Genomic DNA, 17,459 nt, shown 5'->3' with positions numbered 1-17,459 from the left:
TAGAGACTTTAGGAATTTCTTTGACCTCCTCTGATACACATTTTCCAACTCTTCACCTTTTGAACCTCATCACATTGATTTTCTTTTTTAGCACAGTGTCTCTGCCCTGCCTTCATATTCTTCACATTCTTCACATTCAACAGATACAGGAGATTTCAAAGAAGACTGAGAAACATGCTCCTGGCCAGGTGTGGAGGCTCATGCCTATAATTCCAGCACTTTAGGAGGTCGAGGCAGGTGGATCCATTTCATAGGAGTTTGAGACCAGCCTGGGCAACATGGCAAAACCCCATGTCTGCAAAACACACACACACACAAATTAGCCAGGCATGTAGTTAGGGAACTACAGTCCACACATGAGTTAATAAGGCAGTGCTCTAGGATGGTGCAGTGATATTTCGAAGGAAAGGATGGGAGTCAAAGGCCCTTTTGTGCCTAATAAACAATACCAAGACCGGGGAAAAGAAACATAAAGATAATTCTGAGGTATACAGGTGAAATGTAGAATTAGAGAAATCAGGTAAAGGGCTTCGTGAATTGGTTTGCTTGTTCGTTCTGTGGCAAAGAGTTTAAGTGAAACGTATTGCATTTAAGTTGCAGAAGTAATGCTTAGGTGATGCTGTCCAGTGGGCAGTAGTTAGAAATATACCTTAAACACAGGAGAGCAGTGAAGGATGCAGATAAATCTATAGAATTTGAAGCCATGGGGCTGATATCAACTCTAACAAGATAAACAGACACACCTGTAGTCCCAGGTTCTTGGGAGGCTGAGGTGGGAGAATCGCCTGAGCCCAAGGAGGTCAAGGTTGCAATGAGCCGTGATGGTGCCACTGCACTTCAGCCTGGGCAACAGAGTGAGACCTTATCTCAAACAAACAAAAAAAGAAGAGAAAAACACGTCACTTAAATTTTAGTTAATACTGTCCTATATCAACTAACTATAGTAATAATTTATCAGACTTCAATTCAGAGCATAAATATTGTAATCAATAAGGTACATTTGGAGAATATAAAAAGCATATTGAGGTAATATTATCCCATTACAAAGGAATTTTGACAATAGTAATAAGTAATGAAACAGTTCCCTTCTTTTGAATGCTTACCATGTGTTAGGAGCAGCCTAACCTCATTATAGGTATTAGTTCATTTAACTATCTTAACTGTTCCATTAACTAGGTACTACTTTACAGATTAGGAAACTGAGATACTTTGGCTAGTAACTGGAGTTCATATATAGGAAATCTTGGTCCACAACCCATATGTCTGGCTGCCATGCTATCCTGAGTCTTATATAACAAAATACAAGCGTAAATATATTTCTTAGTGATATATAGACATATAACCACTATTTTACCTGTATATCCTTCAAAGTGGTATTATACATTTCTAGTTACCAAAAACTTCATCTTGCTTTTATTTCTTTAAATCATGTACAATGAACTTACATCCCTCTGTGGGTATAAAAAATTCCTAGTTTTTAAAATTCTGTGCATATATAAGCATCAAATCTACCAGTATTTGGCTTCATATATACTTAACCAGAACTTTAAGTAAATAAAGGTTATGATTCCTCGGTTTATATCTGATACCTATTTTTTTTTTCATCTTTTCTCCTTTGAACTAGAGATTATACTTAAACTGCAGTTTTCTTTCTCCCAGACCTTATCTATATAAAGTCAGTGACCACCTTTAGATATATAAGTTATCCAGTTCTGCTAACATTATCAGTGTTATCAAAATTCACATGACATGTGAACGTTTATTTTACTGAGTGTTCTTTCCTTCTGCTCAAAATTACACCAGACACATAGAGTTAGCCCATGGCACCTAGGAAAACCATATAATGATTTTTCAGTGTCAGGACAGAAACATCTCTCTGTCGTATATTGCCTTGGTAATGGAAATCAATACAATTCTATCCTTAGATATATAGTTTTATCCTTGTCAATAATAAAAAATTAGAAAAATAAAAATTAGTAATGGCCACTCTCCTCTAATGGATGCAAACAATAGACCGGGCATATAATACATATATTAACTCTAGTCCCGTAATAATTCTATACTTATTTTATGAATGAGATACTGAAATTTTGTTTAAAGTCCTTAACTAAAGTAAAAGTTTATTTACTGGCAGAGTTGAGATTTGGATCTAGTAATACCTGAACTCATCCGCTCTCCAACACATATCCCAGAACTGTTAACCATGCCAAGGACAAAGGGACTTCTGACCTCCCCAAAATAAATTGCAATCCTGCAGCTTAGAGGATTTAGTCTACATTGTATTCCATTGTATTTGTCTTTTACTAGACTCACAGCAGTGATGTTAGATTTAAAGACAAGTATGGTGCATCCTTACATCAGCTTACAGATTGTTTTTGAACCGATATTTAAAATTTATATCCCCTGGAAACCTTAACATTAACGTCACCTATATTTAGATATTTTCATCTTTCTGTTTATCTTGTTAGAGTTGATATCAGCCCCATGGCTTCAAATTCTATAGATTTATCTGCATCCTTCACTGCTCTCCTGTGTTTAAGGTATATTTCTAACTACTGCCCACTGGACAGCATCACCTAAGCATTACTTCTGCAACTTAAATGCATTCGTTTCACTTAAACTCTTTGCCACAAAACGAACAAGCAAACCAATTCACGAAGCCCTTTACCTGATTTCTCTAATTCTACATTTCACCTGTATACCTCAGAATTATCTTTATGTTTCTTTTCCCCGGTCTTGGTATTGTTTATTAGGCACAAAAGGGCCTTTGACTCCCATCCTTTCCTTCGAAATATCACTGCACCATCCTAGAGCACTGCCTTATTAACTCATGTGTGGACTGTAGTTCCCTAACTGATCTGTATGCCTTGAGGATCCTTCCTGATCCAATTACCTTTTTTTCCACCATAGGTAAAAATTCCTGAAACCAGAACTAGGTCATGGCAGGGCACGATGACTCACACTTGTAATCCCAGCACTTTGTGGGGCTAAGGCGGGTAGATGAGGTCAGGAATTCAAGACGAGCCTGGGCAACATGACAAAACCCTATGTCTACAAAAAATATAAAAATTAGCCAGATATGGTGGCACACACCTGTAGTCCCAGCTACTTGGGAGACTTAGGTGGGAGGATCACTTGAGCGCAGGAAGGTCGAGGCTGCAAGGAGCCATGATTGTTCCTCTGCACTCCAGCCTGGGTAACAGAGTGAGACCCTATCTCAAGAAACAACAACAACAAAAACAGGTCATGCAACTGTCCTCAAAACTCGAATGAGCTTCTGTTTCCATCGGTTCAAATTCCTCAGGCAGCAACTCAGGTCCTCCTACATTTGACTAGAATATCTCTGTTAGCATTGGCTCCCATTAATCCCATACGTAAACTCCCTTCTCTCATCCACCCGACACACTCAAAACATTTTCACCTGTGTGGTCAGGCCATTCCCACATTTGAATTCTCTTTCTGGATTCAAAATCTGTTAAAAATATTTCTTATTTCCTGGGAATCCTTTGTTGACTTTTCACAGTGAAGAGTAAAAACTGATCATCTCTGAATGACAGTAATACAGTTTGCACTTTTCATGTATTTGGAAGGTGTTAGCCTGATACTTGTTGAAAACTTTTCATAATGTGCATGTCTGGTATCCCCATATAGAGAGAGAGAGAGTAAACGTTATTAGAACAAGGACCTTTTTTTTTTTTTTTTTTTTTTTTTGAGACAGAGTTTCACTCTTGTTGCCCAGGCTGGAGTCCAATGGTGTGATCTCGGTTCACCGAAACCTCTGCCTCCTGGGTTCAAGCGATTCTCCTGCCTCAGCCGCCCAAGTAGCTGGAATTACAGGCGCCTGCCATCATGCCCGGCTAATTTTGTATTTTTTGTAGAGATGGGGTTTCTCCATGTTGGTCATGCTGGTCTTGAACTCCTGACCTCAGGTAATCTGTCCGCCTTGGCCTCCCAAAGTGCTGGGATTACAGGCGTCAGCCACCGCGCCTGGCCAAACAAGGACTTCTTTTACTTTTCTGTTTACCTGTTCAGCAATTAGCGTATATCTTTAAATATTTCAAGTACGTAGTAAATCTATTTTTTTAGTCAATCTTGTCTAATCTCTAGAGGATGTCAGTTTTACAGTATCAACATGATTGCATTCCTTTCATGCTCATTTTACACTATTCAGTATATTCAATATGCAGTATTTCCTAAGTTTGAAGGATATATCCCTGATCCTATATTCCTTCAAAAGTTGTGTAACTAAAAAAAAGTATACAGAAGTGCATTTTAAAATACATACTCTTAGAGATGAGAATTAGCCGGCCTCCCTAGATTTGGCAATACCAAAGATAGATAGATGATAAATAGATAAGTCGACTGGATTTTTTAAAAGATTGAACTCTCCTTCAGGAAAGCAAGATCCTGCAAACCACAGTAATTAGGTTAAGCTTTCTTGGATTTCTTTTACTTCATGAGTTATCTGCTAAACTTTTCCGGAAAGTAATTCACTATTATCTTGTAGCTTCCCCTCACGAGCTATTAGTAAGCCTAGTGCAAAGAATTACAAATGCACATATATTTTAAAAGCATTTAAATGTCTCTGTTAATACACACATACACACACACACACACATACACACACACACACACACACACACACACACACACAATGCCAGGAGGAACAGGGCCCCATGAGAGCTACCTTTGCCAACAAAGAGAATACAGTATGTGTACACAGAGCTGCCTTCTCCAGGCCCCCAGCCTGCAATTAGTGCAAATGAACTGCATCTCCCAGAGAGCAAACAGAGTGTCCCTTATGTGATCACCGAGTGTCCTCGGCAATGATCTCAGTTCACCATTAGGGACCCGCATCCAGGTCCTGTGCTGCTTGGCACGCTGACTGTGCATGCACCATCAGTCCTGGTTCTGTGAATGAGACCCTGTCACTGTCAGAAGAATTATGTCCTCCCTAGTGAATCTCACTGTTTTCCTGTGAATAATGCCCCACTCTGAAACCACCCCAATGCCTATGCCCTGCTTATTTTTGTGTGGGTTCACAGAGACTGCGATTTGTGTGTCTACCCAGATATTTATCTTTTTTGAGCAGGGTGAGAAGGGCTTAATTTTATGATCTTGTTCCCAGAATACTGGGTTTTATCTCTCCATTGAATGAGTAAATTTCTGGGGCTAATTTAAATTAGCCTTCTAAAATTAGATATTCCATCCATAAATGACGGCCATTCCATCTTTTCTTGAAAGAATTATTTGAAAGTTATAACTGCACTAATTTTAAAATGTTCTGATTATCTAGGTGTAATTAAAAAGTAATATCACTTAAGAGTTTGTGGTGATTGTAATTACAATATTACTATTAATATTATAATTTTATAATTATGGTAATATTACTATTAATATTAATCAAACTATTATAATAGTGATTGTAAACATACCATTTTAATAAGGGAAATCATGACTGGTTTTAGGAGTGTCATTTTAAATCAAAGCACAGTCACGTTTCGGTTAAACTAAAAGTAATGGCTGCGAACCTCTTTAGTCCTTTTTTTTTTTTTTTTTTTTTTGAGGCAGAGTTTCACTCTTGTTGTCCAGGCTGGAGTGCAATGACATGATCTCAGCTCACTTGAACCTCTGCCTCCTGGGTTCAAGCAATTCTCCTGCCTCGGTCTCCCAAGTAGCTGGGATTACAGGCATGTGCCACCAAGCACAGCTAATTTTGTATTTTTAGTAGAGATGGGGTTTCACCATGTTGGACAGGCTGATCTCGAATCCCTGACCTCAGCTGATCCACCCGCCTCAGCCTCCCAACCAAAGTGCTGGGATTACAGATGTGAGCCACCGCACCCGGCCCTCTTCATCTCTTAAACGGATTCAGCGTTGCATGCCCTCAACCTCTGGAGAGGGTGTTTCTCTACTACTCCGCAGATTTACGTAATTTGTATGTGAGGGAGATTTGATCCATGAGTGGGGAAGGCAGAACGAGAACAACCAGCATGGCACCTCAGGTTTCTCCGGCAATTACAGAAAGCCCATGGAATTGTGAAAATGTTTAAGTTTCTTCAGTTTCTCCAGCCATTCTTAGAATCTAAGCTTTTTTCTAATCACAATCATGTATTCTCTGTAGGTGTGATTTTCACCTGTGTCCCTGTGTTTCTTAGAGTTCCCCTCAGGAAAGTGATTATGATTATTGGTGCAGAATCCCAGCTACTTTATTGTCAAAGATGGCTCTAGCTATTTCTGGCTGAGGACTGGCCTTTCTCTCTGAAGAGGGCATAAGGTCTCTCCGAGCACCCATTCCTTCTATGTGACTCTATCACTGGGAACAGTATTCTGATGTTTTTACCCCTCTTTGACTTTTTGTTCTTATCCAAAAATACTTTGACTCCAATTTCGCCCCAAAGAATAGCTCTTGAATTATCAAGATCAAATTTAAAGTCTTCCTAATTTTCTCTTTCATCTCCTTTGAATTTCCTGGAACTTCAGAAAGTGGCCTCATGTTTTATATAATACTATGCTCCTGATTAAAAAAAAAAAAAAAAAAAAATTGAAGGCAAGCTCTAAGAAGTGTTGTATGTGCAAGTTCTTTATTTCATACCTTGCTGTGGTTTTTTAAGTGTGTCAACATTTGTGTCAGTTTTTTCACCCCAAAGTTTGTTAAGGATTTGGGGGACTTGTTTCTTTATGATAAATATCTTTAGATACTTTCTTCTCCCCTGTTAATCTAAAATAATTTCCTCTACTAATCTTTCTGTGATTCTTTTCAATTTAGTTTTTATATCTTAGGAAATATTTTTCCATGTCACCTTCTACCCACAGACTTTGAATTTTCTATTTTTGTAATTTTCCATATTGTTCTTTTATTACTTCCAACAATTTATAACTAATTGTGGGTTTTAGATATAGAAGAAAAATAATTTCGAGGCATGAAATATGCATTATCAGTAATTCACATATCCTCGGCTAGACTCCTGAATAGAAGAGATGTAATTAATTTGCTTATAAATATTACATATATATTGGGAGGCTGAGGCGGGTGGATCACAAGGTGAGGAGTTCAAGACCAGTCTGGCCAACATGGCAAACCCTGTCGCTACTAAAAATACAAAAATCAGCCCATCGTGGTAGTCCCATGCTACTTGAGAGGCTGAGGCAAGAGAATCACTTGAACCCGGGAGGCAGAGGTTGCAGTGAGCTGAGATCACGCCACTGCACTCCAGCCTGGGCGATGGAGCAAGACTCTGTCTCAAAACTAAAATAAATTCTAAAAAAATACATATACAAACCATTTCTTCACAGGATTGGGATTTCTGCCTTCCGGATTGATGTATCATCCCCAAAATCAGAAGCATAGTTAACCACTAACTTTTCCTAATTCTAATATCTGCTTCTAGACTTATGTTTTCTCCCTGGCCTCAAATAATAAAGGGAAGCATTTGTTTACATCTATAAAAATATGGTATAGATATATTTGCCACACTGTTTAAGGACCACCCCCTCTTTATACTCATATCTGATATATTAATTATAATGAATTTTTTTTAGCACTTAGAACCACTTCAGAGCACTGAAGAGTCAAAAACTGACTAATAGTCAATAATCAGTTTGCATAGAAAAATCTCTGAAGGATCACAAAGATAATTATTATTGCTAACTTGATGGCTAGAGCCCTGAGAGTAGCAGCAGGAGGAAAGCTTGCTTTTCACTGTTTTCCTCCATTGTACTTCTGGATTTTGTACCATGTGTGTTTCACTATGTCTATATATATATATATAGTGTCTATGTCTATATATATATATATATGCAAAAAGTCACTATACAATGTACAAATATTTTAGCACCCATATTAGAATTGTTCTCATTTTAGAAGGTTTAGGAAAAGTAAGAAAACTGATAAGAGCATTCTTGCACAATAATTGACAATCTTGACTTCTTTTGATCAACTGGCCGTGTAGAATGCATGACTGCTCCCTTTCTGAAGACACTGAAATGTGTCCTCCACTTTTCGTTACAGAATATAATCTATAGTACAGCCAGGATGAAAAATCAATTATATAAGTTTACAAATTATATATTAGAAATAAAATAATCATAATTTCTCATACATAAAAATCAACACGATGATATTTTTCTTTTGTCCAAATATCAACCCTGAAGTGTTGATTCATTTACAAGAGCCTGTGGTTCAAATTCTAAGCCAGCTTCCAGCAGTGAAACAAACAGTCTTCCCACCACAATCCAATAAAACCTTAGATCAATATAACAAACACATTTTTTAATGGGATTGTTGGGTTTGCACAAAAGCATGGAGAAATCTTTAAGCCCCACCACATCCAACACAGTGGCCACTACCACAAATGAGTAGAAACCAGAGTGAGAAGGAGTCAGTTATAAGCAGACTAGAAAGCCAAAGTTGCCCCCGGGATATATGAGAAGACCAAGCTTTGGACCAATATAAAATTGGGGAGCTGTGTTTCTGATTCTGCTTTAAATCAGTGCTCTCAAAGGTGCCAAAGTGATGCCAAGTTTGTAGCTCAGTAGCAGCCCCTGGTGCCCAACAAAAGCAAATGCAGAACTCTAGAGAATATAATAGTGAACTCGGAACAGAATGCATGGTTTCTGAGGATTGCTTCTCCTCCTTTAATTTACTTAACCCCATTACATGTCTCTATTGAGGAAGAAAAGCTCAATTGATGCAAACACCTTTTAAAGAAGAAATACTACCTTTATGTATATCCTTCTCTGACATTTGCATTGCTTTTTGAAAACCTCTAATCTAAAAATTATGGAAAATTGACCGTACCTTTTGTTTCTGTAGGCAGAAATCATTTGAATTTCTTGACCAATTTAACTACTCTATTTAGTATTATAAATAATAGAATTCAGTGGTAATAATATGTAACATTTACCGAACACCTACTATATTCTAGCAGTTTACTACTCTAAGCACTTTGTAGATAAGTCTCATCTAATCCTTACAGGTAGGTAACTTCATTATCCCCATTGTACAGTTAAGAAAATTGAAGTATCCACAGAGCGATTAAATAACTTGTTCAACATCCCACTTTAAAGGACAGATTCAAGCCTAGGTGGACTGGCACTAGCCTTAATCATTATGTTCTGCCACTGCTTATGGAGACTGTTGTTATCGGGGAATTTCTAAAGGAAACATAAAAAATCTGTACATTTCAAATTATTCTTATTCTCTTTATGAACTACAAAGATGTTCCCTGATCCATTTTTTCTCTCAGCTTAAATGTTTTCCAGCCATGCTTGCTTCCAAAGAAATAATATGAAGACAAGGAGAAAAAATTATTGGATTTCTTAAAAGTTGTCACATAGCCATTATAAATATAAATCACAGGGTAAAATAAATTTTGGAAATTCAAATTTTATGATGGTTTAAAGAAACAGATTTTTCTATCTACCTTAAAAACAAATCTTTCAATTATTTTCCCTCATTTCAAAAGATGGCAGTTACAGAAAATTGCGTGTTAACTGTATACATAGACCGTGCCAAATGAAAATATGGATGAGATGTAAAATATGTATTATTCTTCTTGAAATAGTTTTATCTTGGCTTCTGGTTATTCTTTAATGAAACTGGATGGGGACATTCAAAACCATGACATTCTAATTTATCACTGGTCTTGTACCTGAGAGGCAACGTGTTAGATACTGGCAGGGCAATAAACATGAAAGCAGACGGAATGGCTACTATGCATATTTTGGTAATATCAAAACCTTAGACTGGACCAGAACCATAGAATTTATAAGAACTGAACTAAAGGCACAAATACATACATTTACTCTTTCCCAATTGAATGCTTTCAGTCCCTGCACTATGTACAGATATTTGAGCCCTTCTGAATTTCTTAAGGAAAGGAGAAAATTATATTTACTGAATTCAACAAAACCCTCAGGGCAGGCAAGATGAAAGGAATTAAATTTCTTAATTCTTCACAACAGTTAAAGTGTAGGTATTAATAAAATATGTTTTTGTAGATCATTGTTTATAAGACTGTATGTTATAAATGTCTGTTTTGTGCCTCAATGTTTCTATAGAATTTCTAGGAATTCTATTTAACAGTCCTAGTTCTATAGACAATTTTTTCATCCTTAGCATTCTTTAAGAAGAGGTGTTTCTTCTTTACTGAAATGTTCTTTGTTTTTATTGTCAGTGAAAAAAAATTCTTGTTCTGGTTTGAAAGACATCTAAGAGACACAGAAACGCAATGGGGAATGCACAAAAAATGTCAGTGTTTGATAAGGTCTGTTCATTTTAGCAGCAAATAAGGAAAAAATTATATTTTACACATCCAAAAAAGACTATTTTTCAATTTAACAATAAAAGCATACTGAGAAATGCATCTTAGAAGTCAAAAAGGACAATTTTACTTAGTCACTTCCTAATCAAATATAGCTTCACACCACTACAAAAAAGGTAAAATGTACATGGGTTATTTGGCTCCTTCTCCCTAGTCAGAATTTAAATAGTCTGGGGATTCTCAAACCTCAGATCTGACATATATATGATGTGTGTGAGGTCATGCTTACATGCACTTATTTCTCATCACACTGCATGGGACTAGGAATACTTGCAGGAGTAGCTGACACAGGCAAGCTTGGTTGGCATGTAAGATCTGGTTATTTCCCTCCCATTATTAGTTTGTTCTGTTCTTAACAGGTAATTTCTTAACTACTTACACAATGTCCAATATATGTCATTTTTAAAAAATTTAAGCCAATGCAGAAGAAAGAAATAATCATTATCTGAAATGCAACAAAGTTTATTTCTATTCTCCATATTAATCAGGGAAACAAATATGATATAGCATGAAACACTAACTGGCAGTCCTTGAGATGTTAAATATTGGTTCAGTGGATTACAAAATGAACTGATCTAGTACACCATTTTATGAGTTGAATTGTGTCCCCCACCCCCAAATTCGTATGTTGAAGTCCAAACCCCCAGTATCTCAGATGGTGACTTTATTTGGAAATACGATCGTTGCAGATGTACTTAGTTAGGATGTGGTCATCCTGAAGTAGGGGTAGACCCTTCATCCAGTATGACTGGTGTCAATAAAAAGAAAGAAATTTTTTTCCAATAAAAAGAAGAAATTGGAACCCAGATGTGCACACAGGGAAAATACCATGTGAAGCCGGCAATTATGCTGCCATAGGCCAAAAAGCTACCAGAACCTAAGAGAGAAGCCTGAAATAGATCCTTCCATAGTGCCTCCAGAGGGAGCTGGCCCTGTCAACGCCTTGATATAGGACTTCAGTCTCCCGAATGTAAGACAATAAATATCTATTATTGAAGCCACTCAGTTTGTGGTGTTTAATTATGGAAGCCCTAGAAAGATATTACATATCATTTGGACCACATTCTCCTTGACTGTACACTGCGTAGCTTAGTGTCTGATGGTTAGTAGGCGCTAAATAAATGTTTCTAATAATGCAGGAAATGTAAGACCAGTTCCTCCTCTCACTGACAAATATTGGAGTTCCTCAGACAACTGCTTTAGGTACTCTTGTTTCTAATTGCTACACTGTCTTCCTAGAAAATTTTATTCAGTTATTTTATGTCATTGAGTATCACTTAACAAATCATTATTGTAGTACTCTATATAGTTGCTCAGAGTTGGAAGGAGACACATCTTCTCCACCCAACCCCCTCCGTGTTGCCTTGAATGTCTAGGAGAGTACTGAATTTGCATTCCACCATCTCTTTTACTCACTCTGCCCAGAAGAGGTGCAGGGATTTATCTGGGTGATACAACTTGGAAGACGAACCTGGACCTTCTTGGCTCAGTTCCCCTTTTTTTCCTCTAAACATTCTACCTTGCCCTTCTGGGAACATATTCTACCCCTACATGGAAGCCCTGCCCTGGTTCCACATTGCCAATGAATAAATTAGTCCTCTGGGTTTTGCCAGAAGCCCTTGATTCTCATATTAAACCTCATCCCTAGATGAGCCTTTGTGAACAGTAAATGTGGGAATGTTATGAATCTTTATTTGCCTTACTCATTTTTTTGTCTTATTTTGTTAAGATGGGAGAGGTGGGTGCTACTTACTGCTTTCCTCTCAGCTTAGTTCACAGTAACCTGATAAGAAGGTCTATACTCTCCCCCATTAAGGTCTTATCAAGTATCTTACACACTATAGATATTAAATTCGTGTTTGCTACTGTAATGCTTGAGAATTAAGAATAAAGAAATGGATGAATAAGCAGATGAATTAGATAAACTGGGAGAACTTTGCCCAGTAATCTCTGATGCATCAACAAATATGATTATAGACTTCTCCAAAGACTAGATCCTTTTTTAAGAGATGTCCTACATTTCTCTTGAGAAGTTAATGGTATTACACAGTGGAAGGAAAGTTCATTTGTTCATAGCCAAGCTTCTTGAATGATTGCTCTATCAGGATAATTCTATATTTTCTTTTCATTCATTTTTTGACCTATTCCAATCTGGTTTCACCAGCCACTCCAATGTAAAGGCTGCCATAGCTGACAGCCAGTGTCACCAGTGATCTGCACATCATTCGGTTCTATAGATTTTATGTCCTTGTCTTGCTGGACTGTGCAGAAGCTTTTGCCACAGTGAAGTGTCTTGTCTTCAACACCCTTTGCTTGACTTTTGCAACATGAAGGTTTTTTAATTTTCTCATTGCTTCCATGGCCGCCCTTTCCTCTTCTCCTTTTACCAGTCCATTCTTTCAGTGACTTAAATGTTGAAGTTCCTCAGACAGCTGATCCAGATTCTTGTTTCCACTTCTCACACTGTCTCTTGGCAATTTCATTTACTCGTGGCTAAAATTGTAGTACCATCTAGCCATATGCTCTTGTCTTTCAGATTTATTTTTTTTCCAGCTAAGAACTCTCTGACTTGACATCTCCATGAACCTTTAACTCAGTGTGCCCAAAACCATATGTATAGACTGCCCCTACCCCACAGAATCCTGCTCCCCCTTCCCTGTTTCCAATCTCAGTGAATAGCCTTGCCACCCACCATGTCAGGTTATAAAATCTATCCTCTAAATATTTTTTCATCATGCCACCATCATTACTTTTGAGAGCACAAAAATAACTTTCCACTGCTCTGTGAACATCTATTCTTGCCACCCTCAAATCCCCGGAATAGTTAAGGAGATATTTGTGGGAAACGAAAATCTAATTTTGTCATCTACTTCAGTAGAACATAGCAGTATCTTTGCTCTCAGGACACACTTCCAAATCCTGAGCATGCCTGATAGGGCCTCACCTAATCCAGCTCTCATATATTTATTTCTCCCTTACCTTCTTCTGAAAGAACCCTCAGATCTCATAGCATATTGAAAAAGAGGTTTTCCCTGACTCTTTATTTGTGATTATATGACTATACATACAGAAAATCCCATATACATAAGATTCCTTAGGAAGCACTCATAACACTTAAAATTACTGTATAAAGACTACACATCTTAGCATATTTGGAGTCCCATGAGAGAAAGGATCAATGTATCTCTTGTTCTCTCTTCTGTCCTCAGTGCCTGGCACCGGTTGAGTGCATAATAAATATTGATTAACTGAATATTGAATAACTGAATATGTTCAGAGCATGACCTTGCATTTGCATTTGAACTTTTCAGTACAGCATGACGTTTTGTATGTTCCATGTACATACTGCAGTATGTATAATTACATGTTGAAACATGCCACAGAAAAGAGAATCTGAAGATAGCAGTGGTACCTATTTTTGCTGCTTTTATCCTACAAAATTTACAAAGCTCAAATCTATGTAAGGAATCAGCTAGGAGACTATATCATTAAGGGCCATATTATATTCTTAATTTCCTTTTTAAGGGCAACACAGTGAAAACTTGTAAAGTGTTCTTATGTTTTCTAATTTCTAATAGATACTTTAATATTGCTCTCCTAGATTGATGCAGAGAGGGGAAAAATTGGCCCATGAAATTAATAGTGACACCAAGATGATATTCTAATTTACTCATTTAGATAATCTATTAACTTTTGAAGTTACGAAAACAATAGATACCCAATGAAGGCAAAGATATGTAAAAGAAGCTTCTCCCACCCCCATCCAAATTTACTATCCTGAGTTAATCAAAGCTGACAATCTGTTATACATCCTTGCAGTCTATATACATGCTTATACAGACATATAACTATATATCACTTAGAGACCTTAATATTTGCTTATTTAGAAAAATAGGATTAATACTATACATTTCTCTGCAACTTAGATTACTCTTCAAATAACAATTATAAGCACCTTTCAAGGTCAATAGATATTCATTGGTTTTAAACTACATAGGTTTCCATGGTAATGACAAACATTATTTATTTATTTAATTATATACTCATTGATAGGCATTTATATCATTTCCAGGGTTTTACTGCTACAAACAATATTGCAAAAATAGTATTATATAGGCATGGTTATATAATACTGCCTTTATTTCTAGAGGATATGTTCTCAAAGTAGGATAACTCAAAGTCTGTGTGTATTTGTATTTTTTTATTTTAGTAGGCATTATGATCCCAAACAATTGCAGAATTTTATATTTCCAAGATGGCTGCCTTATGCTCACATTACCTCTTACTACATTTCAGCCCCTCTGAATCTCAGTAGTGCTCTCCTTCTAGTTTCTGAGTTAAGGAACTTCTCCTCCTTTTACCCTAATGATATTACTTTCTCTCGGTGGTACCTGCTCTACTCTTCTCCAACAAATAAGACTCACGGTTTGTCCTTGACAGCAGAAAAACTAAATGGGGGGGAAATAAATTCGTGAATAGCTCAGTAAACATACACATTAGGAGATATTTCAAAAATATCCCCTATACAATTAAGCCTACACGTTGACCAAATTATTTGCCCAATAATCTCATCCCATGAAAAGGGATGAGTCTTTAAAATTATCTCATATACTCACTCTCTGAAGTGCCTACCGATGCGAGCTTTAGAATGTCTCTATTTTCCTACCTTTTCTTCACTTTCTAGAACCTGAGCTTTCCTGAGATAAAGTTTGAAACCCATGGTCTTATTAGGTCTTCATGTATTTTTCTTCTTTCTATAATCTGTCTTTAACACATACTACAAATTTTCAGAAATGTGATCATCTTCCATTTACATTTAACTACATTATCCAGGATTTACTTCTTCTGTATTAGTTAATCCTCACACCGCTATGAAGAAATACCTGAGACTGGGTAATTTATAAAGGAATGAGGTTTAATTGACTTACAGTTCCATATGGCTGGGGAGGCCTCAGGAAACTTACAATCATGGTGAAAGGCAAAGGAGAAGCAGGCACCTTCTTCACAGGATGGCAGGATGGAGTGAGTGCTAACAGGGGAAATGCCAGATACTTATAAAACCGTCAGATCTCGTGAGACTCACTCACTACCATGAGAACAGCATGGGGGAAACCTTCCCCATGATCCAATTACCTCCACCTGGTTCTGCCCTTGACATGTGGGGATTACAATTCAAGATGAGATTTTAGTTGGGGACACAGCCAAACCATATCATCTTCCTACCTTTTATTTTCTCCCCATATGTTGAGATCTCTGCTCTGATTCAATCATCATGATATGGTAAGAGTAATTTTTCAAATTTGGCCCTCAGATAAGATACTTGGAGAGTATACATTCAGAACTTTTGCGTGTTCAAAAGTGACTATCTTTGCCCAGATAGATGAATATCTTGGTAGAGTTAAGTTCTTGGATTGCTATACCTTTTTTTCTCTCAAGTTACTATAGATGTTACCCTCTCTTTGAGCTTAGAGTATTTCAGATAAAAGGTCTGATGCTCTTTTGTTCCTCTTTTCTTTATAAGTAATCACATCTGTTCAGTATGGAAGCTGCCAAAGTTGCCTTTTAATATTGTAGTTTGGAGATTTCAACTAGATGTATCCAGGTGTCTGCATGTTTCATTAATCTGGCCTCAGATTCAGTGAACTGTTTCAATCTGCAGACTGGTGTTTCTTCATCTTAGATAAATTTTCTTCTATTGTTTATTGACTTATTATTTCTTCCTTGTGTGTTCCTTCTTCTCATTCTGGAACTCATACTGCTTATATGTTGGGGATCTTGGGTCTGTCCTCCAAGCCTGTTACCATTTCTCTTAAGGTATGTTTTGCTCTGTTGTACAGTAGCTCCCCTTAGCTATGAGGGATGTGCTCCAGTACCCCCAGTGGATGCCTGAAACCTCAAATGGTACCAAATCCTATATATACTACACACACACACAAAAAAAAAACTATGATAAAATTTAATTTATAAGTCAGATGCAGTAAGAGATTAACAACAAATAATAAAATAGAATAATCATAACAATATACTGTTATGAAAGTTATGTGAAGGTGGTCTTTGTCTCTCTCAAACTGTCTTACTGTACTGTAATCATCTGTTTTTGCACCATGGTCTACCATGGGTAACTGAAACTATGGAAGAGCTGTGTTTCTTGTTGGCAGAGCTGTGTTTCTTTCTGGATTCTCTAGGAAATAATCCATATCCTTGCCTTTTCAAGATTCTAGAGGCCACCAATATTTCTTGGCTTATGGTCTTTTTCTATCTTCTAAGCTAGCAACATTGCATCTCTTTGGCCATGATTTAGTAGTCAATTCTCTCTCTTACCCTTCTTTTCTGCCTACTTTTTTCACATTTAAGAACCCTTGTGATTACATTTAATCATAATCATCCAGATGAGGCCATCTGGATAATCAAAGATAATCCCCCCATCTCAGGGTTCTTAATCACATCTGCAGATCATCTTTTGCCATGTAAGGCAATATTCACATATTCCAGGCATTAGGATATGAACATCTTCAGGGGCCCATTCTGCTCACCATACCTGTATTGTGAAATAGTCCTTACATTACATCCTTCAAACCTCCAATTCTGTAAACAACAATAATTAGCTGAAAGATAGATGACAATGAGGAGTGAAAGGAGAGCTCAAATAGGCCTAGTGATCATTATGCTTTTTCAGAAATGTTTCCTGTTAGCCTTCACAGAGTTTATTCATGGAGTTTATTCCCTGGTACAGCATTCTCCATACTCAGTCCAGAGTTACCATGGCTGGAGTGACTAACCGTGTGCTCTTGTTCTCTTACAGAATCCAGTGAACATGAAGACAAGAGTGCAGGTGCCTCAGGGGAGATGCCCTCCCAGCCTTATCCTGCACCACTGTACAGTCAGCCTGAGGAGCTGAAGGAGCAGATGGATGACACAAAGCCAACTAAACCTGAAGACAATGAGGAACCAGACCCATTGCCTGATAACTGGGAAATGGCCTATACAGAGAAGGGTGAAGTCTACTTCATTGAGTGAGTTTCACACATTTCTTTCAACAATGCCAAAAAGATCATAGCAGGATATAAATGATGTAGCAAGTTAGACGTGGAAAAAAAAAAAAAAAAAAAAAAAAAAACATGAACTTCTGGTAAC

At 37.2% G+C, this 17,459-nt stretch overlaps 1 protein-coding gene across 2 annotated transcripts in view; it reads left to right on the top strand.

Annotated features, from left to right (window-relative positions):
• The window catches only part of MAGI2 (membrane associated guanylate kinase, WW and PDZ domain containing 2), a 1,518,597-nt gene that overhangs the window by 991,674 nt on the left and 509,464 nt on the right, over nt 1–17,459 (top strand). For both annotated transcript variants that reach the window (XM_030933117.1, XM_030933118.1), the window contains exon 5: nt 17,128–17,338. In XM_030933117.1, the coding sequence (XP_030788977.1) occupies nt 17,128–17,338 (211 nt within the window). The remainder of the gene's footprint in view (nt 1–17,127; nt 17,339–17,459) is intronic.

Source organism: Rhinopithecus roxellana, chromosome 6 (assembly GCF_007565055.1).
Source record: "Rhinopithecus roxellana isolate Shanxi Qingling chromosome 6, ASM756505v1, whole genome shotgun sequence".
NCBI lineage: Eukaryota > Metazoa > Chordata > Mammalia > Primates > Cercopithecidae > Rhinopithecus > Rhinopithecus roxellana.
This window is presented reverse-complemented; position numbering and strand designations above follow the sequence as displayed.